General features: G+C 36.0%; 1 protein-coding gene across 1 annotated transcript in view; it reads right to left on the reverse strand.

The window, feature by feature from the left end:
• Positions 1–23,021, reverse strand: part of DPYD (dihydropyrimidine dehydrogenase) — a gene marked incomplete at both ends in the record, with an annotated part of 823,320 nt that overhangs the window by 432,227 nt on the left and 368,072 nt on the right. Inside the window, one exon of the mRNA XM_079721437.1 lies at positions 3,870–4,054. Coding sequence (XP_079577563.1) covers positions 3,870–4,054 — 185 coding nt within the window. The remainder of the gene's footprint in view (positions 1–3,869; positions 4,055–23,021) is intronic.

Below are 23,021 nucleotides of genomic sequence, written 5' to 3' on the forward strand. Positions count from 1 at the left end.
TCTATTATACTTCTCCTCATTTATTCACTATGGTACCCTCCCAAAGTCATGTTAGACCCAACAGCTGGTACTCAATGATTAAATTAACTAATAAAATTTAAGTGAAGCTCACTTCAGATAACTATGAGAATTACTGAAATCCCAACATGTGTGTCTTTAAATAATCACATTTACCTGAAAAGGTGTATTTCAAAGAAATTCTAAATATCCAATTGCAATGATTGCATTGGATTTAATACTATACATTGGATATACATTTAATACTATACATTGGAATTAATACTATAATGTATGTATAAAATCATTTTTTTAAGTCCACTATCTACTGTTGCATGCTTCCCCAAAGTATAACATAAGACAAGGTGTTATAAACCTTCATTCATGAATACACTTCAGGCACTATATAAATTTTTCTAAACTAATGCTACAATGGTAAGAAAACACTAGTTATTTACAGTGCTAATTAACTTATATAACCAATATATTAGTTTTCTTAATTCTTCTTTAAATTCCTTTAAAATCAATTATCCCTAAGTTTTTTCCTATTTAATGATGAATACACTCCTTAATTTGAGTGTACATTAGTAAACTAGCACGCCACTGGCTTGTGTAGCATCAGACCAGTAAGAAGGCTTCAATCAGGGAAACAGGATGCTAAAGAACACACTAGAAGGAAAGTGTTTCTGGAAGAGGAGAAGGAAGCAAAACCTGAAGGACAAGCGTGATACAGACAGGTGAAATGGTGGAGTTGGGAAAGGCCCAGATGTAGGAGATATCTTGATGTGTTAGGGGAAATTCAAATTGGTATCACAAGCTAAGGAGTTTGGACTTTATCTTGAGTATAAAGAGGAGCCTCTGAAGGTTTTTTTTTTTTTTTTTTTTTTTGCGGTAAGCGGGCCTCTCACTGTTGAGGCCTCTCCCCTTGCAGAGCACAGGCTCCGGACGTGCAGGCTCAGCGGCCATGGCTCACGGGCCCAGCCGCTCTGCGGCATGTGGGATCTTCCCGGACTGGGGCACGAACCCGTGTCCCCTGCATCGGCAGGCAGACTCTCAACCACTGTGCCACCAGGGAAGCCCAATGATTGCTCATTTTTATCAGCACACATTTATCAGATTCAGGGAAGTAGAAAGGTAACAGTGAAGTAAAAAAAAAAAAAAAATACCCTTAAGAATCTTTCTGAATAATAATTGTGAAGCACTACAAAACCACCATCATCATAAAATATAGTAAACATTCTCTATGTCTTTTAATTTAAAAGCTACAAATGGATTTAAATATTTAGAAAACAATAACACATGCCATTCTCCACTTGCCTATGTTCAATTTTACCTTTTCAAATCTCTCTAGCATCTCTGCCTTCCCACCATTTTCACTTCTGCAAACTGAATTCACATCTTCACTAGGTTTTATCTGGTGTAGCACAAAAGCGTTTTCCCTTCTGGGTCTACTTTCATTTCTTCAAGGAGTTAACAGACTGGTCAGTGAGATGTCTGGTCAACCAAAAATCGTATTTCACACAAAAAATAAGCAAATTAAAATAAGTGTATGAAAGTCTTTACAGGGATAGAATTGACCAGGCATATATGAGAGAGAGAAGAAAAGAAAATTTAGATAAATAACTCATAAATAAGGGTGTGTACAGCAGTGTTGTTTTATGAGAAAAATAGGTGTGTGAACACACTAGCATAAATCTTTCAACTGTGTTTTCTTAAGAATTATCTCTATTCTGAGACTGTGCTGTTTCCTACTTTTCTCATAAACTTTCTTGTTAATAAATGCGAGTAAATATTATAATTTCATGTGTTTGAGTGTTTATTTTAATGCTGTTACTCAGCAAAACAAGAAGCAATCAGCCCTATATTGGTTTCCAAATTGATTTTGAAAATTTTATTAGTCTGAGTAATCCAGAGTTTGAGGACCATTGATGTAGAGGATTTGACTCTAGGAATCAGAAATGTTAAATACTGGAGATGAAACAAGTTTAGGAGATCATGTTTGGTTTAAAAGAAGTGAGTCTGAAGTGTAGGTAAGATATATATCCAAATGGAGTGGTGAATTTGAAATGTAGTTTAGACAAGTGAAGATGTTCAGCAGACAGCTGGATCATGGAAGAGAATGCCCTACTGGAGATACAGATTATGGAGTTACGTGCTCGGGAGCCTTGGGAGAACACTATGAAAATAAGAAATAAGAGTAGAATGAGAAAATTAGAAGAGTGATAAGTTTGGGGACAGAAAAAGTGAAAAAGCCAAAGCAGGAGTCCATCCTGGGTAGCTGTCTTGAACTGTTCCTGCTGTGAATTTCTGAGGCCATATGGACTCTCCAAAATACAGATGCTGCAGCAACTAGAGCCAAAACCATTACCAACATGTCTCCTTTGTATTCCCAGATTTCTGTCTGTTAAAATTTCATTCCTTTTCCCCTTTTCTTCCTAGCCTAGTCCCTTTTGATTTATGAATGATTTGGACAGAATTCTTAATTTTAGATTTATCATCTCCCCAAAACACTGCTTCCTTTGTCTCTATGCACAACCAGTAGGCTGTGGTTTACACCCATTCTTAGAGCTTTACCTCTATGGGACAACACACCACCCTCTGGCCCAGATCCCAACATCTCAAGCCCCACTACTCAGAGATGCTGAGGTGAGGTGGGAGTAGGTTGGTTAACTGAACATAAAAAATATGATGTAATCAGTACCAAGTCCAGGCCCTACCTAGTAAGTAAGTAGTCATGGATGAATTACAGAAAGAGTAGAGAACAACCAGAATAGACTAAATGGTGGTGACAAAGAGGAAGAAAAATATTCAAGGAAACGGAAACATTAAAGACAAAGTGAATTGTGCTAGCATGTGAGAAACCAAAGAAACCAAAAGAAGGGAGGCAGGAATTATTTCATGAATTTAGAGCCTTTCTTGAATAGGAAAGAAAAATAAGGATTTTATTTACAAGAGCAAACTTTTCCAGAAACATTTTATGTAAATGAGGTTACTGTGTCTACATTTAGTTAAATTATAGAGCAAGAAAAGAACAGAGTAGGGCTTCCCTGGTGGCGCAGTGGTTGAGAGTCCGCCTGCCAATGCAGGGGACACGGGTTCGTGCCCCGGTCTGGGAAGATCCCACATGCCGCGGAGCAGCTGGGCCTGTGAGCCATGGCCGTTGAGCCTGTGCGTCCGGAGCCTGTGCTCCGCAAGGGGAGAGGCCACAACAGTGAGAGGCCCGCGTAACAAAAAAAAAAAAAAAAGAAAAAGAAAAGAACAGAGTATTTTGTCAAAAAGTAAGACAACTGATATCTAGTAGATATGGCTTTTCTCCCCAAGAGCACAAAATTACTGTACCAGAGTACATTTAACTTTATATTTTATCATTTTTACATTCTGCATTTGTATCATAACAGCAAATAGTGAAAACATAATTACAATTGAAATTTATAAAATATTTGTTTTCTTTTCAATTAGGTGCATATAATTTAGGAAGTGAATAGGAACTCACTGATCCACATGGACAGACAACATAATTTTCTGGACTGTGCAAGATTATTAGGAATATAGATTCTATATCATACTGCATATCATCCAGATTTGATAAATGTATTATCTATGTCTTTAAGCATTGATAACTATTTTGAATACAGGACAAATAACTTCATAGTATTCCACTGGTAGAAATGCACAAATGAATTTTCAATCACCTAAACAGGTCTGCTATCCAGTCCACATTTAAAACATTTTATCCAAGTAAATATGTATGTGACCTATTGCATATATAGTTACTATATACCTTATAGAAATGCTCATATGAATGAGTAGCAAAAATAAAGAAGTACTTATCCATTGGAAAAAATTAACTGAAATTGATGGTAAACACCTACCTGTATATATTTGTGAATGTACCAAGAGGCTTGCTTTCCGTCATTCACGGATTCCACTGTAGTGTTAGCCATACCAACAACATCACCACCTGCAAACACCCATGGTTCACTGGTTTGCATAGTTTCTGGATCTACTTCTGGGAGATCCCATCTGTTAAATTTTATAGGGCTCAAGGCTTCTTTTACTGGAAAAAAGTGAAAGACAACAGGCAATGACTAATCTGTGCATCACATAAAAATAATTTGAAAATTAAGAAAAATTATGATGTAATTATTGTTCTAGGGATTCAAACAACTGTTTTTAATGAACCATAAAAATGGAAAGTTAATGAAATATCTTAGTTAACAACACATTCAAAGTGTACTGACTTAACCAATTCAAAATAAAACTCACATGTAGGTGTTAAAGACCACAGATTTGGGCAATGTTTCAGATCTGGTATTTATGTGTAAGAAGTTTGGCAGACTACAGTCCTTTAAATATTCTAATGGTTATAAAACGCATTTTCTAAAACTTTGTCCATGACCATTATTTTCACAAATTTGTTACTACTCGTATGATCCCAAATTTATTCCTGTGTAACACAGATGTAAGTTATATTGTGAATTTGAATCAACTGCCAATCTCTTTCTTTCACAGCAAGTTTTATGAACAAAACAAGACAATATCTTCTACGTTTCCATCAAATTACTTACACTTAATGTTAAGAGATTTAATGGACCCAGAATACAGTTACATTTAGCCAGCAATTTCTGTTTTATTTTGTAAAAATTTACAAATGCAACCATTAACATTAGTTCCTTGTGGAAATTGCTCTGTAAAAGAGATTTAAATTATCTGCTAAATATGCTGTGTTCCAATGAATCTAAACATGTCAGGAAAAGGAAGAGGTTGAGTCCCTTTAAGAAAAATTACCTAAAGGAAACTCGCTCGTCACAGGATCTGGATATTTGGAAAAGATAAAAGAAACTAAGTTAGATTAAGGGGTTGATCTAGAGAAGAAATAAAGAACAGTAGACAGTACCATATATGATGGAGCAAACTGAGCCAGTGTATAAGATAAAATGTTCTTTCCAGGTATTCATATCATGAATTTTAAGCACAGCTTCTCAAGATAGACTAAGGGAGCTATTTTTTACTCCAATTGAAAAGAAAATATAACAATATAAACAAAAGGAGAAAATATTGGAAGTTCTTAGAATATAAAAATTAGTTGTTGAATAGATGAATAATTTAAGTTTAAAATAAAATAGCCAAATGTTATTCTAAAATTATTTTTTTCTGAGCAATAATAGAAAAAAAACCATAAAAATAAACCCTGGTGCATATTTGTAGCTTTCTACTTGAAGAATATTAGAATTCTAGAAAACTATTAAGGGACTACTGTTGATTGTGTTTTCCCCACAAGACTGTAGGTTCTATGAGAACAAGATGCTATGCTGCTTACCACTGTGACACCAAGCCTAGCACAGCACTTAAAACATAAGAGACACTCAATTCAATGGATGGATGGATGGATGGATGGATGGATGAGTAGATGGATCAATGCCATCATGCTCAGGTTTTTATTTAAAAATCTTCTATTGTTTGTATCTCTGATGCAATTTCACCCTTCATTGAGAGTAAAATTAAATATTCATGTAATTATTTTCAATACAGAATGGCATTCTGAGAAGATTTTTCTATTGTCTTTAAAGGTCACATGAAAAGAGACCTTTAGCATTTGCTCCCTGTTGCATAACAGATCATCACTACCATCTGTTGACAGTAACCTGAGTTGCAAAACGTCGATAGTGAGCATGGCTCATCAATTCAACCTATTATAATAATGGTAACTGTAACACACCATCATTGAATGGTATAGAGACACACACACACACACACACACATACACACACACACACTCACATGCAAGGGGTAAAAAATAATTCTCCTGTATAAGAAATGACCTTATTTGTCCAAGACTTTGATACAACCTTGTCCTACATAGAGATCCGAAATAAAGACGGTCTTTAAATGAGAAGAAATTCAAAATTATTTCACTAGGAGATCAAAGCTCTTTTATACATTTTCCTCATTTTTTTACAAGAATATCCTTGAAGATTAGCACAGATTTCACTCTAAGCTTGAGCAATGCAGGGATTATGCCTTAGTTATCTTTGATTTCCCACAGCAGCTATTAAAGTCAAAGACATATATACTGTGAAGTTATTGAAGCTTAAGCTTCAGGGTCCCTCACTTGCATGGGCCTCTTTCAAGACCTAAATTTGAATTTGTAACTTTTTTCTTTTTTATAGAAAGTCCTCAAGTTATATAGGCTTCAGGTCTCGCAAAACTTGAATCTACTCTTCAGTACAGTGCACCTTAAATAGTAGATGCTGAATAAATGCTTGCTGAATTAAGTTGAAGTTCATGAGTAACGTGCTTTATAACTTTTTTATGATTTACAAATGCATATGGTATGATTCACTTTAATATTAGAGCTCTATCACTAACTCAGTCAATAAATAGGAGACATTACTAGAAGTTTAATAAGTAATTCTTGCATTTCTTAAAATATTTAGCACCAACACTATAAGTCAATCTAGGAATATTTATTTGTGAATTCAAAAGCACTATTCTACTCATGGGTCTTTCCATTGGATACACTTTGTATTACTTTATGTCTCTAAACATTCATACATACTCATGTTTACTTTTTAAAATATGCTCTCTTTCCTCAATATTTAACTCAATTATAACTTGAAGTCAGACCTGAATATAAACTTTTAATTTTTGTATCATTTGTAACATCCAACTAACCTCACAAATAATCAAATAACTATGACACTGTATTCCAAAACAGAATTTTTCTCTCACAGTAAAAATTATCTCAGACCTCTTTTGAAAATCACCTATTTAATTTTCCCCCTACTCTTTTTAGAGTTTAACATGTTTAACATGTTCATAGTTTCATTTAAGAAATAAATAGAAAAAATGAGATCAAGCAATTGGTTATGATGTTATTAAATAGTATAGCAAAGCTTACATCAATCAAAATAGAGATCATTTGTTTGCATTTTAATATCTAATATTTTAACTTTTTCTTTGTCCAAATGATAAAGGATCATTGAAAAAATAGAAAAAATTGAAAAAAATAGAACATGGACAGCTTATAAGAATATAAGCGATGCTTTAGTGGGTCAGAACTGTTTTCAATCAGTGGCACTAAGCAGCTAACACAAGAATGACTATTCATTACAACTTGAACATCAAATGATTAGGATCGTTTCCCTGTAGGCACAGTGGACTCAATATTTAAACATGAGAGACAGAGAGAGGGGATTAATTAATTTTTTGAAACTTTGTTGATTCTGATTGTGGATCCTAATAACACTTTTCACGATTTCGATGACTCTTTTGAAATGTAGCTATTTCTATTACTTAATCATATTTTTAAAGCTCCAAAGTATTTAACTTAGAACTCAAATTAAGGATTCAGTGAAAAAAATCTATATGCTTTTATTCATAATTTGTCAGGAAGGAGTTCATTTATTTAGCTGCTTCTTATTAGAGGGACTTTCATCCTCCTCGTCATTGTAACTATCCTTCTATGGACTCCTCACAGCTCTCTTACATCTCTGCTGATACGTTTAACTTGGAATACAATAAAAATAAGTCTCAGAAGGACATCTTCTGTTTTGCCTTTATCTAGCTTGGAAGGAATGAAAGCATAGGTGGATGAAAAATGTATATTTACATTTGCAAACCAAATAACTGCTTGCCATATCCTATGAAGTGTTAAATGAATATTAATAGAAGGACTGTATTATTTTCTTTCTTGTTTATAAAATAATGGGGGTGGGGGAAGAGGGATTTTCTGTTATGATCATACACAGTTTCCCCACAGATTTCCATGAGATTGCATCCTGCTGGAGACTGCAGCATATGTCCTGGTAGTTCCATAGATGAACAGAAAAAGAACTTGAAAAAGAATCCCAAAACGTGCTTATTCACAGTCTATATTATTCTGCAAATGGGATAGAAATGTGTTAAATGTTATGGTGCCTGGAATTTTATGCAGTCTTTAAAAGGAATGAAAACATCCTTAATTCATACCAAACATTCAAGATTTATGTTAATTTTCTGCTTTAATCACTACTATGTTCGAATGAGCTTATTTAAAAAACAAAGACACTCTGAGGTAGCTTTAAAACAAGAAATGGTTTTGAAATAGGAACTTTTAGTCAACTTAATGTTATGCATGAGATGATTTTTTTATACAGACTTAATTGTATTGTGACACACAAGTTCTTCAATAAGCCACAGCTTAAAACTGCAGAAACCGTCCCTCAGGGACACATCACTGGCAGATGCAGATTGCCAAGGTCAATTAAACTGATGTAGCTGTGCTGTCATATATGTAGAAGAGAAACCCACAAGCATATGACAAGTATATTTCTCAGTATTTATAAAAAGATGTCAAGAATGTTATATTTTAGCACATAAATATAAATTAATTCTCCATAAACAATAAAACAATACAACAGAAATCATAATGAAGAACGATTATTAGTATTCTTTGGAGAGTTTGAGATTCCTTAAAACAATGGGAGGAATAAAAAATTTCAACGTTTATAATAAAATGATATCTTGAAAACAGATGAATTCATCAATGTGCTTGTTTAATTTTACGTAACGTATTAGCCAAGAGGACCAAAGCACAATGAAACAAAAAGGTGAGCTGAGGCAATAATCTCAGTAAATCAGAGCTGAAAGCAAAATCTCAGCAAGAGTAAATAAATTCTAATTACAGGGCCAGGATATCAGAGTTGTGTTTAAATAGAATAACCTGGGGTAAGGAGGGGACAGAACCACAGAATGCCTTCAACTAAGAATATCAAGTCTGGTTGGCACGAGCTTTGTTCTCACACCTCCCTTCTGCCTCTGAATATTCGAATCAATATGCTGTCCATTCCCAAACACAATGGAGCGGACAATGCCAATTCATCATTTTCTTCCTGTAAACCCCTCAAATTCAACCTTGATACTGTACCTTCCTGCTCCTACAAAACCTCAAGTACCTCTGATTCTTTTTTTTTTTTGCGGTACGTGGGCCTCTCACTGTTGTGGCCTCTCCCGTTGCGGAGCACAGGCTCCGGACGCGCAGGCTCAGCGGCCATGGCTCACGGGCCCAGCTGCTCCGCGGCATGTGGGATCTTCCCGGACCGGGGCACGAACTCGTGTCCCCTGCATCGGCAGGCAGACTCAACCACTGCACCACGAGGGAAGTCCCCTCTGATTCTTTTTACACTATTGTCTTTCTCATATTCTCCTCTCTCATCTCCTATGTTGAAAAACTGGTCTTAACCTGATTCTCTCTTCTCACTGCCATTCTTACATCTTCTTTTATCTAATTTCTGGAGTAATTTACACTACCTACATTTTTTACCACCCAATTATTCCCTCCAGTGTATCCCTTTTATGAAAATTTGGTCTCTACAGTCACCAAATTCCGTGACTTCAGTTCTCCTCCTTTTTGCCTTTCTATAGCATCCAATAGACGAATCAGGGTAATTTTGATCTCCTTCTCTGATTTGCGGAATGCTACTCTATCCAGACTCTCCTTCTTTTTAAACTGTCCTTAGGCTCTATCTGGCTCCTCCTCATCTTGTCATCATCCTCTTCCCAGCTCTCAAATATTGTCTACTACACTTTTCTGTGTCAGAAATTATAGTTGTCTTGTGTTTTTTAACTTCACCTCTCTGGAAATGACCTCAAACATTACCTTCTGCTTTTTTATTCTGACACTTCTAGCTGCCTGTTAGAGATTCCAATGTGGATGCTCTACTGTTCCTTCTAAATTGTCACATCTAAAACCCAGTTCACAAGCTTCCTGTGGGATTTTCACATTTCACAATTATTAGTAAGCTTGCTTTTTCACATCTCCTACTCAATGTGACCACCAAAACTTCACTGAAACTCTTATCACTAAGATGATCCAGATTGCCACATCCAATGACCCTTCCCGTCATCACCTCAGTTCAGGAACTACGGTGGGGTGGGGTGAGACACCCAGAGAACAAGATTTAAGAAGGTCCTTAGGCTCAAGATCGTGCAAGGGCAGGTCGGTGCCTCAACTGTCTCACCCTACGTGTGGCACTGTCTTCCTTGATTTCTCAGTAGCATTCAACAGATGACCACTTCCTCCTCATAAAACTCCCTTATCTTGGCTTCAATGACACCACACTTTCCACTTTTCCATTTGCCTCCATGATCACTCTTTAACCTTTACTGCTGCTTTTTCCTATTCTTCCTTCTCAAAAAAACCTAGAAATAGATCTTAGTCTTGGCATAATCTTTGAATCTTTTCTCTCCACTTATCTCAACATGCAGTCAGTTACCATGTTCTAACAATTCAACCAAAGGAAATTCTCTCCTAGTTACTTCTTACATCTCATTTATATCATCCTCACCTAATGAAGAATGTTAAGGAAAGCAATCAGCATTCATTGATCCCTTGTGTGAGGCAGACATGATGCTGAATATTTCCATACAGTAGTCTCATTTAGACCACAGCACAACTCTTTAAGGTAGGTATCAGCATCCTAAATACAGCCAAGAGGTGGTAAAGCCAGTATGGGAATCCAGTTATTTCTCACTCCAAAGCTCTCCTTGCCACTGACCCTTGGTGTGAGGGAAAGAAAAAGCCAGGAATAGGCCAAAAACAGTCTCTTAAAGTTTCACTATTGGGAACCATGGGAATAATTAAAATGAAGCAGATTGGGGTTGGAGGGGCAGCAATTATCTTTCTTCTAGGTCTTATTTCCACAATTAGAGAATCAGCTCATTGTAGAGAAGAAACCCAAGTATTTTCCAAAAGCTTCCCAAAGCTTCTAAAGAAAGTCTCTACAGTGACAAACACACTGATTAGAGAAGAATAGGCACTTGGCTAATTTCTTTTGATTGATTTAACTATTTGACTTTCCTACTGCTATGGTTAAATAATGCTCAGTTTGGATATGCTTGTAAAATTCAGGCAGTGTAAAAGTACAGATTTAATTTTCTTTCCCTCCATACCCAAGACAAGCTGAGGCTCCCCAAGTTAAATACAAAAGATGGATGTCAATAATAGCCTGTAGCAACTCCTTTTGTTTTACTTGTATTCTATAGGGAGTCTCATTCTCATTTCCTAAACTGACCAACTAATCAATTCAGAATTAAAATTGTCTAAGCACTTCACCTTGATTTGCTTATTTCTCTGCAATAATTCCATCTATTTAAAACACTAAACTCCTTTAAGATTTGATTTCATTTTCTCTGTAAGAGATCTCCTCAAGGAGGTCAGTGTCCTTGAGGAAAATATATGGGGATTGTTTTCAAATTCTCAGTTGGATTCCCAAATGCTGCACTTTGATTTGCTTATTTATATTCAACGATACCATCTACTTAAGACTACAAACTCCTTGAAGGAATAGATCATCCTTGAATCTGATTTGGACCATAATCATCATAATTCTATGCACATTTGGGTGCCTAATACCTCTTGATAATTAGGAGACAGTGAAAAAAGTGGAAAGGCTACTGAAATATTTTACGTATACTTCTCAGTGAAAGAACTTTTTAAAATGCTGGATGATACCATCAAGTGATATAAATAACTACAGAAAGGGGTTAAAAAATGTTTAATATAAAATCCTCATTTGCTGCATTTAAAGCATAAATAAAAACAAATAGAAAGCCAGAAGTAAATTACACTACTTGTGAAAACAATATTATTACAATATAAGTGAATACTGAAAAATATTTTAATTAACAAAATAAATCAAATGGAAAAGATTCCCTAAATAGAGCTTTAAAAGTAAGTCTATGTGTGTTTGACTGCCATGACTAATTATGTATCCATGTAATGTGTGTTCAATTTGGGCTTATTTAAATAGCAGAAATGCTCATTAGCTGCAGTATATCTGTGAAGCTTCAGTAAACAGTTTAATGGTTTTTATGTTTAACCAATTTCATAAGTTCCTGTAATTTTAGCTTTAGCAGCTCATTAATGTTACTTTTTGATATCCATCTTATGACTTTTTTTCCCCTTGTCAATCGGCTGTAGGCATACTTCAGTGCAAAATTAAAACATACAGTAGAATTTATTTTAAACAATTTTAGCACATAAGTAAATGCATAATTCAAAAATATAGCTTCTTTATATAGAGTACTGGTTGTATTACCATGCAGTCAAGAACTATCTTTGGTATTGACAAAGGCTATATTCAATAGAATTCATGACGACAATAATGACAAACATTTATCGAGTGCTCCAGGAACATGTGGTTGGTTTTGGATGAGGCAATGTATATGTTATCTCACTGGATCTTCACAGAATAGGTATTATTTTAATTTTACAGCTGAGGAAACTGAGACTGAGATAAGTTACACAGATCACATTCTCAGGATTTGAACCTAACTACAAATCCACCACAGCTGTACCAACTGGGAATACCTTCAGAGGCATTTGGAGATAAACACCTAGACCTTAGTAGAGGGCCCTACATCTTGGGATTAGATATAGTCATATGATGGATGAAATTCAAGAGAAAGAACACAAACCTGGGTAAAAATAGAATGAACCATTTATTTTTTAAAGTGGCAGCAATCACAACCTGAACTAAAGCCAGAAGAGGAATCATCAGAGTTTCATGAGAATCAAGATGTTTCTGAGCCATACAGACAAGAAGTGATCATTTCAAGAAATGTCAGATACAAGAGAAATGTAAGGTAGGTAACCAGATTTGGGGATCTGGAGTTCAATGAGCAGTAAAAAGATGACATGTGCAGGTAAATGATGAAGGCAAAAGGCAGAATAAAAGGGGTTAAGGAGAAAGGATCTGGCACAGACAGCAAGGCAGTGCATACAGGATGTTCTTCTGGGACTTTAATAATGATTGCATAGGAAAAAAATATGGCATTAGCTTGCATTGGTTCATTCAATTAGCAAATATTGTCTGCCATTTTCTAAATCCAGCTGTAGGCACTGTAGTAAACCACAGATAAGGGAACTGTCCTTGTGGGATGTACACTTCAGTTGGCAGAAGATAAAAAATAAAAGGTAAACAAGTAAGTGAACTATATGATAGTGAAAATGGCTATGAAGGGAGATATATCAATGAGAGTGTTATGAGGTGAGGGGGCTGAGAAATGGAAGGTCATGGTGGGGATGGAGGGGCACAGAGGGCTCTTTGATGAGATGACATCTGAGCTAAAACAAAGGATAAGAATGAGCCAGCATGTGAAGACCTTGAGGCAGATCATTCCAGGCAGAGGGAACTGTTACAGAGGAGTTAGAATGAGCTGAAGTTGATGCACTTGAAGAGTAGAAGTGAGGCTTTATGTCCGTGGAAGAAAGCAAGCAAGAGAAGAGGAGAGGGGGCCTAGAGATAGGCAGAGGCCTGATCAAGGAGGGCTTCATAAGCTGTGGGAAGAATTTTATTCTAAATAAAGTAGGAAACCACTGGAGGGTTTGGAACAGGGGAATGAAATGATGTGATTCCTGTTTATAAAGCTGATTCTGGTAGGATTATAAGGAAGCAAGAGTAAATGCAGGGTGACCAGTGAGGAAGCTACTATTTTCAATGCAAGTGAAAGTATCAAGCATCTGACCATTCCCTCAACAGAAGGAGGACTTGCTGGTCTTCACATGATACTTTACATAAACATTGCTTTCATATGCTCTTGTCTTTACTGTGAATTTTCTGTAGCAGTATTTAGAATAAAGCAATCATTTCATTCTATTCATCCCAACATTTATCCATCTCTTCATTCATCCATTTATCCACTCATTCAGTGAACCCTTGAGACTGTGCTGGGTACTTTGGGTTAAAATATGAATAAATTACCCTGCAGTCCTACTGTCAACATAATTTAGAGTATATAAGGTGTATAGGTTGAAATAGGAGAGAAGCAGGGGCCAAAAAAGAGACACAAAATTAATTATATGTTTCCCTCTGTGTGTGAGGGGAACATATTTTATTGACATGGCCCTTTAGATTTCAGGTACCCACCAACTTCAGAATAAAATTCAGATACTTTAGCCTAACACTAAGACATTTTGTGAATTAGCAATGATACATTTCTCCACCTTTACTATTTCTCGTTGTGTGCATTATGATCTAGCCAAAGGAATTACCCCTTGTATGTATCTAGCCTGTTCACTGCGATGAAATGTGCTTTCCCATCTCTAGTCTCTTAATTCCTGTCCAGTCCTCATCTCTATTACCAATGCCACTGCCTCCATAAAAACTTCTTTGATGCTTACAATCGGAAGTCATCTCTCCACCCTGTGTGTTATGCTAGCAGTTTATCTATTTCTCCTTGAGTCTACCTAACGGCATTTTGCATTTTCCCCTCTCTATTAGACTGCAAGCTCCTGTAGACAGGGACAATGTATTTTGTGTGTGTGTATGAACCCAGGAGAACCTAACCCAGAATGTTGTAAACTCAACAAATATAGAATGAAAGAATGGGAAATAAGGTCCCACAAGTATGTAGGAGGGCAGATTAGAAGGGTGTTAAAATTAAATTGAAGCATTTGGTTTCAATCCCACCATCAGGGGAGAATAATTTTAGATTCTAAACTATGAGAGTAATACAATGATACTGGTGATGTAGTAGCTCATTTGGCAGCAGTGTGCAAATACAGGGAAAACATTGGGCCATGTTAAACAAAGTGAATTGTCAATACGCTTTTCAAAGGTCTTGGAAAATCTGTGGATGTTCACTGAACATAATATGCTTGACACTCTTTTGTGCACTTGTATGGAAAAAATGGTTGTGTAAATGAAAGTCCTTTGAAAACATTTGAAAAGCTTCATAATTATAAAATATTATAAGAATGGCTAGCATGGAAAAAAGGTTGGCACTGGATAGCATTAGAACATATAAAGCTTAGGTGAGACCTCTGAATGTATGTTCAAGTAAGTGCTGGCTTTCTCCTCCAGCAATGCCAGCACATTCGGGACACCTAATAAATTACATGTGAATATTACATTTGAATTAGATAGCTTCCATACTGGGGGGCTATCTATTAAATATGATTCAATGTAATTTTCCAACTGATGAAATTACAACTTACATGTATGTAGGTCAATATCTAATTTAACCAAAGACTATTTTAAATATGTATACTGTTATTTTTATTTTGTGATTTGAGCCAAGAATACAAATGCAAAGTAATTAACAAAAATAATCTGTAATACCAAATACATATTACTAAGAACATTAGTAGACAATCTACATCATTACTAAATTTATAATTTCACTAAATTTTACATCTTGATTTTACATCTCACAGCAGCAGCTTACTGTAGTTTAACACTTCACAAGAATATTTGGTTGCAGAATAAACCTTTAGTATACCATAAGCTAACTAGTATTTAAAAGACAAATATAACAGGCTATGGTAAACAAAGCTCTGGACATGTATTACACTCACTCTATGTTGAATAACATTTTCCTACGTGTTAACACTCACTCTATGCTGAATAACATTTTCCTACGTTTTAAGATTTCTGTTCTCTGAAACAATTATGTTATTTTGTCCATTTTCTACCTTCTTTCCCCAGCAAAACTTGTTACATGCCACTGCTCTACTTCTTGTATGTAATCTTTGATTTGATGGAAAAGTACTGATTTATCCACTGTCTCCCTGTAAGAATGCATATGATATCAACCACTAGTGAAACCTGGAAAACAAAGATAAGGGAAGGCTCTGAACAGAGCTATTCACTGGGGAAACAAACCTATTCCTATGCAGTTATTAGAGGGAAGTAAAATAATTACAGAAATATCATGTTGGGCTTCAAATGGATGTCTAAGGCAGTTGTAAGTGATGTGATGTTGAGTCCAAATCACTTTCAACACTGTTATCAGTTTGACCTCCCTCCTCATCACCTTCACCCCTTTAAAATAATTCCAAAGAAAAACTGTGCAAAGATTCCATTATTTTGGATGGTTACTCTGCAGAAATGCCAGGACTTGCTTTAAATCCTACCACTTTATCCTCACTCTGCACAGTGTATTCTATAATAGAAATACAATAAATCTTTCAGCCAGAAAAAAATCTGATAATTAGGACAATTTTTAAGGAAGTATGTACAGTTTTACTATTGGTTTCCTGAGAATGCTTCTTGCCTAAAATACAGTTAAAAGCCAGACAATGCACAGGGAGGACTAAAAAAAGATTCATTCTCATCACTGGGCCAACGATACAAAGGATATATCAATCTGTTATTACTCAGGCATTATGAAATGAAACGGTAGCATCAGGAACCAAATGCATTAGTGAAAGGGGGAAGGTACAAAACCATGGGTTAAAACTGTCTTGATGCCATGTCCTCCAAAAATATTTACCACCTAAAAAGCAGCAATAACAAAAGCTGATTTTTTTCCTCTTCATAATATGGTAGGTGAGATCCTACTGGATTTCCAAATACCACATGTCCTCTTTCATCATACTTTTAAGAAGTTGTTATCTAAAGTACAAGTTATAACAGCTTTTATTCACTAATTCAATCAATGAATAACCACTGTTCTGGGCACTAGGTTATGACAGTGAAAAGACAGACAAATGATAGATAATGATTCTTAATGTCTCTTTTCAATCAGAATGTTCTTAGTTCTAGTCCTATTTCCAGTTGTTGAATGGATTAGCAAATCCAAATGACACACACCACCATTTCCCTCAGATCTGTTCTGTCTGCTGCATTTGTGAGTTCTGTAGGCATTATGGATATCTGATCAGATTCCCATGCTAGATACTCGATATTCCACCCTTTTATCAGATGACCAAACCCTGACTGTCTATGTAAAAAATATGTCTGGATTCTGAATGTTCTTCTGCAGTTCTATGTCCTTTAACTTAATCTGGGCCTTAATTAGTAGCCACGCAAACTGACAACAACAGTCTTTTAACTGGTTTCATCGATACTATTCTGTTTTAATCCCAGGCCACCTTGGAGCAACATGCTTATTCCACACTCCTGATGCTTCCTTCCATGTGGGGAAACAATTATTGGTATAACACTCGTGGTGTCTCTTTGTATCTTACTCACCTCTCTTAGAAAAGCTGAATTCAGTAATTATAATTAGTGGATCTGGAAGAAGAAATTAGGAATGCATGACACACCCTTGTCAAGCCTATAGCTTGGCAGCTGCCCAGTTGAGCACAGGTTGTCTCCCTCCCTGAACACTGAAAATCTTACTGCTGCAGCTTCCCAACAGGGGACCTGCAATTGTTGGATCTTACCTGTGACTTGTGAGTAACTTTGCTTATTTCAGGCATCCAATACTAGGAAACACACTTGTCTTCTGATATGAACCACCTCAAAGGTGACTTCGTGGTTTCTAACTCCCAACTATTTGAAGAATATTACAAATGCTGCAAACCCAAGCAGAGAGATGGAAGATCCATCACCTACCAGAATTACCTCATTAACATAAAGGTCTCTCCCATATTTAAACCCCCTCATTTGTCACCTGGGTGTCTACAGGATAAAATTCAAAACCCCTGGCTTAGCATATAAGTCTCTTAACTCCACATAAATTTGTAGCCAAATTTCCTGCCATCTTACCCCTACCCACTTCCCACCTTATCTTACCATTTATCATCTGTTCCAGCTAAACAGACTTTCTCACTATTGTCTGGTCACCTGAGGCCATTCATCAGCTTGTACTTTGTGTATGAATATTCCCTCTAACAGAGAAACTCCTACTCAAGCCCTAAAACCCAGTCCAAATATCATCTCAAATTAGCACATTATGCTACAATTTATGTATTTACATGCCTGTTTCTCTCATTAGCCTATGAGTCCCTGGGAGCAAAGACTCTCTTTTACTCATGCTTGTATTCTTAGTGACTGGACAGGGCCTATAACATATTTGGATATTATAAAATGTTCATTGTATGAAAAATAATGAGAATGAATAGTAAAAATCATAAAATTAAAAGTTCAACGTTAGAAATAAAAATGAAAAATTCAGACCTTCATTTATAAAGATGAGAATATGCATGAAATAAGTAGGCTGATGACAACTTTCTAAAGACATGCTGGTTTTTTTAATATAGCTTTTAAAAATGACTGTAAAATGACTACTTAATCTAACAGGATGGTGTTGAGCAAGTTGCATAATCTCCCCGTGGCTCCCTCCCTTCCACCCCCATTACACCTGGAAACTCCTACACATCACTCAGCCTTCAACTTACAACCCACTTCCTCTAGGAAGTTTCTCTGAACCTTCAGACTATGTTTTGCGCTTCCCTAGGACTCTAACCTTCTCCCAGAACAATTGATTAAACTGCATTCCTGGAGACAAAGTTTGCATTCACCTTTTCCACACTTTATCCCCAGAATACAGCCCAGGGCCTGGAATAGCAGGCCATCAGAAGTCATTAGCTCAACAAGTAAATCTGTGAAATTAGGAGTCTAGAATACATTATCTCTTAAATCCCTTCCAGCACGTTTGGAAATGTATGTAAGGAAAACTTCAAAGCAAGTTACTGTATTGTAACATATCCATAAGTTACATTGGACTGACAACTTTATTTTTCAGTTCTTTCTCATCCATTCTTAGTTGTATTAATCAGTAGTGAGGCCCTTCCTCTAACATTTGTGCCATTAGTTAAAAAGTTCTCCGATCTATCAATAAAGTGCAGTATTCCTTAACCTGTTCTTTGAAACTATACTGTAAACAGTTCTGTTTATAAAAATGCATGCAACAGGGATAATCTGACCAATTATGACACATTTTCAACTTGGTACTCCATTCCTTCACCTTCCTCTTTATTTTTGGTAAGGCAGAAGAGGAATGATGAAAGCTGAAGGCCACAAAGAGTGGGCAATTGTTCAAAGAAAAGTTTGCTGAATCCTAAGTGCCATGAGTGGCTTCTGAAGGACATACTTTATTGTTTGAAAAATGAAACATATTGGTTAAAAAAAAGGGGGTTATTAAAATGCCTCAGTGTTCCCACTTCCATGAGAGAAGTAGCATATAAGTAACATTTTAATAAGGAAAAAAATATCAAACATACTGATGCCATGTCTTTTCAAGCACAGGTAACTATTATTATTGGGCACTTGACTCATCTAGTGCTCAGTTTAAAACATCTTTTCTAGGTTTTTCCAAACACCTAAAATAATTGAGGAAAAAATGGGCCCATTTGAAAAATTTCTGAATATCTGCATTGTCACAGTCTCATGCACACCATTTCCTGCCTACCTAGAAATTCTAGCTCTGGCTTAGACCAGAACAAGGCAAACTAACCCATGGCCTGCATGTTTTCTCAGGGTGGGAGGCAAGTGAATCAAACTACACTTGAAGCTAGTACTGGCAGAACCTTCTATTTACCCCATGAGGTTTTGAAATAATTTTCTGAGGGAACTGGTAAGCAATTTTAAAGCCTCTCCACCACCGTCCCCCTCCCCCCCAACCCCCCCCCCCCAAAAAAAATCTCATTCCCTTATGGAACTAATTGCAACTAATGCTATGAAGGAAGTTGCTTTCTGAGGGTTTCCTTAAATCTTCAGAAAGAACTGGGTTTCGTGTTTCCTTGTCTCTAGTAAGATGAGCAGGAAGAAAATGTAGGCACTGGGTGAAGTGTATAAACTCCTTTCCTAGAAGAAAAGCCATGCACTCCCTGCTATGCCTGGAGAATTCAGTCACCTTGTGATTTGCTCTCCTGATCAGTGCTGTGCAGCATTATCCTGAGTCAGTTTTACACACCATTCATCCTATCTTTCCTTCCAAAAACAAAGGTTTTTAATCTTAATTATCTCATACCACAATTTTCAAATGCTTAAGAGCTGAAACTTAGTATCCTCTAAAGTGCTTCTCTTTCCATTTTAAGATAAAAGTGAGCAAACAAACCAAAAATTTGGCCCAGTTTTACCATGTTTAAGAGGAAAAAACAAAGATATTAAAAATATCCTCTGCTCCTTATATACTTGATTTATGAAAACACAAAATGGAGTTTTCTAACTACTAAAAATTAGTTGAAAGAAAATTCCTCTCAGTGGTATGAAAATCATCAGAATTGATAATAAAACATTTTTAAAACATATGATACAGTTACAAGCTGTGTAATCTTTTTTCTGTAAATAAAAATAACCAGGGCTTCCCTGGTGGCGCAGTGGTTGAGAGTCCGCCTGCCAATGCAGGGGATACGGGTTCGTGCCCCGGTCCGGGAAGATCCCACATGCCGCGGAGCAGCTGGGCCCGTGAGCCATGGCCACTGAGCCTGCGCGTCCGGAGCCTGTGCTCTGCAATGGGAGAGACCACAACAGTGAGAGGCCCACGTACCACAAAAAACAAACAAACAAACAAACAAAAAAAAACAAATATAGGAAACATCTCCTCATTTAAAAAATCATAAATTATAAGAGCATCTGCTTGACTTATTTTATAAAGACATGTGGACGAAGCCTGCAGGGCCCCAAATGAAGTCCTAATTTTCAAATGCTTTTATTCCTAGACAACATTCATAATGTCATAAGGGTGTAATATAACTCAATTTAATTATTAAAATATGATTTTGTTACACAAGCAAAATATCCAAAATGTAAGAGAGGCTCACTAAGTGCTTTACATATATTGTTAATTTATTTATTCTTAAAATAACTCTAGAAGGTAGATGCTATAATCTTCCCTCTTAAAAGATCAAGACCACAAGACCACGAAGTATGAAGAGACTAAGGGAGCCAGATTTCCAGCTGGGTAGCCTGGCTCCAGAGCCCCTGCTCTAAGCTGCTCTACCAGAGGGACTCTAATTAGTGTCCTATTTATTGGATTATAAAGAATGCAAGAATTTATGCCAAAACAGGGGAAAAAATCAATAGCAATAGAAAAATAGAACTACTTGTCTAACATTTGTGCTTTCTAAGAAAAGTAAACCAAACTGACCCCACAACAGGAAAAAATAACAACTAGGTGTAATAAAATTAATATCTTAACATGAATCAAGTCAAGTCAAATGCACAAATACATATTGTGCATCTATTATGGGTACAATAATATGTTGGCCACTATTGGGACTACAACTCACTATAAAGGTACAATCTATGCCTTTTGGGGGTTTACAATCTAACTGGAAGATAAATTATAATAGGTTCTGGAAGATGAAAACACATAGCTCTTTTCAAAGTGGACACTTCAAAAGAATGAGAGGATGACGTGGTGTAGTGTATGAAAGAGGCACAGAGGTCATGGCACAGGCTAAAGTGCCTTCCTTCAGCTGTCTGAAAGCATAGTCAAAGACACATAAAACTGTGTCAACTAGATCTCCTAGGAATGTGAGGACAAGGCGACTGTTATCACCTCCATTGGAAAAATGAAACTGTGAGGTCAGTGAAAATGGTAATGCATTCTCCTTATCAATTCGAAACCAACAGTGAAGATATGCACGCTTTCACAACTGGCAGTTTGGTTCAAAGCAGAAAGAGAAGGGAATAAAATAAGGAAAAAGTCTCTTAAACTTGACATTGTCCAAACGAACAAAAAGAGGGAAAATTCAATTCCATAAACACTGCCATTGGTGTTAAATAGAAGAGGAGACTTCCTATATTATGAAATACATACTTTTAAAATAAATAAATAAATGATTTTAAATTTCCAGTGAAGGGCAATATTTGTGGAGTAGAAATGCCAGTTAAAGGTAGCTTGTGCTTAATTTACTGACAGCCTTTAATATCAGTCTTCAATACTAAAATCCAAATTTGAGGTGATTTGGAATCTTACATACTTAGAGAAAATGGATGAGAATTTTGAAAATGTGGAACCATTCTCAGTTTTTCATAGGAAAGATATTAAATAAGACTAAGACTTTATCACACCAATCAAATTAGAAATTGGACACCACACTGCCTTCAGAATTTGGACTGTAGTTAATGAAGGATTCAATTAAATTGTGCTCATAATAAGCACACATATATTCCATGCACAGGGATGTGGAATACAGAGTCTTTTGTTCTTATTTCCCGCTTACTACTACAATCCAAAAAAAAGAGAAATAAAATAGCATTAAATAAAATAATGATGATTACTTGTAATTGTTACAAGCCTTAGGAACAATGAAATAATTAGCAACTGTAATCCAAGGATATTATACAAATTTGTTTTATAAATTTGATGTACTTATCTTTTCTTTAAGCTATTGAGGCACTTACTATTTTTCTGACATGAAATATTTTTTACAGATATATGGGGTGCTCAATACTAAATAAAGTTATTTTATATTTTCCTTTGCGAAACACACAAATTAAGGGACTTGCAAAAGTGATGCAGTATATCAGAAAAAAATGAGATTAAAAATTTAATTTTCTGCAAATTCCCAACTTAGTTTACCTTTAAAAATACCTATTATTGATATAATTGAGACACTACAATTTCATTTCACTACTATTTTCGTTTAAAATATTATTGTAATCAGACAATGCTGAGAGTATAAATTATCACTGTACTTTATGTACTCTGTCAAGTTTATTTCATTCCTTGAATTCTTCAGCATATATTTACATAATGCATTCACCAAGGACTTTCTAAATTAACCGCTTTGGAATCCACCCTATATTAGATACTGGGAGGAACAGTTCAACAGGGAACAGTGAAATGTAAAGTCAGGCACGTAGTATACATAAAATCATTTCCTGAAGTTCTCAAGTACTAAGGGGTAGGCGCTTCATCCTATTGTGAAGGGTAAAATTGTTGAATTTAATGAAAAGTAAAACTGGAATTAGATATCTGAATCTGGGACACCATTTTTGGACTTCAGTGACAGGAGAACTATGGTATGATAGCGAACTTGAGAAGAAATCTGCCTTAAGGAAACCTGATGAGGTGATCCTTCCTTACTCTGGGCCTATCTCTCTAAATGTATTCTTAACTTGATAAAACAACTATTTGTTTGCAGGTCTGCCTCCAACACCAGTTTGTGAGGTTTTTAAGTATAAGGAGTGCATCATTCATCTTTGTACTCTCCAGAATACAATTTGGTATCTGGCATTCTCTAGAAACTCACTAAATCATTGTTACATGCATGAGCATAAATATACGATGAAATGTCTTCTGAGACACAGAGAGTGGAGAAAGAGATTGCAGAGTCATTTTACACAGAAGTGCAATAGTGC

The sequence above is a fragment of the Hyperoodon ampullatus genome, assembly GCF_949752795.1.
Source record: "Hyperoodon ampullatus genome assembly, chromosome: 2".
Classification (NCBI taxonomy): Eukaryota; Metazoa; Chordata; class Mammalia; order Artiodactyla; family Ziphiidae; genus Hyperoodon; species Hyperoodon ampullatus.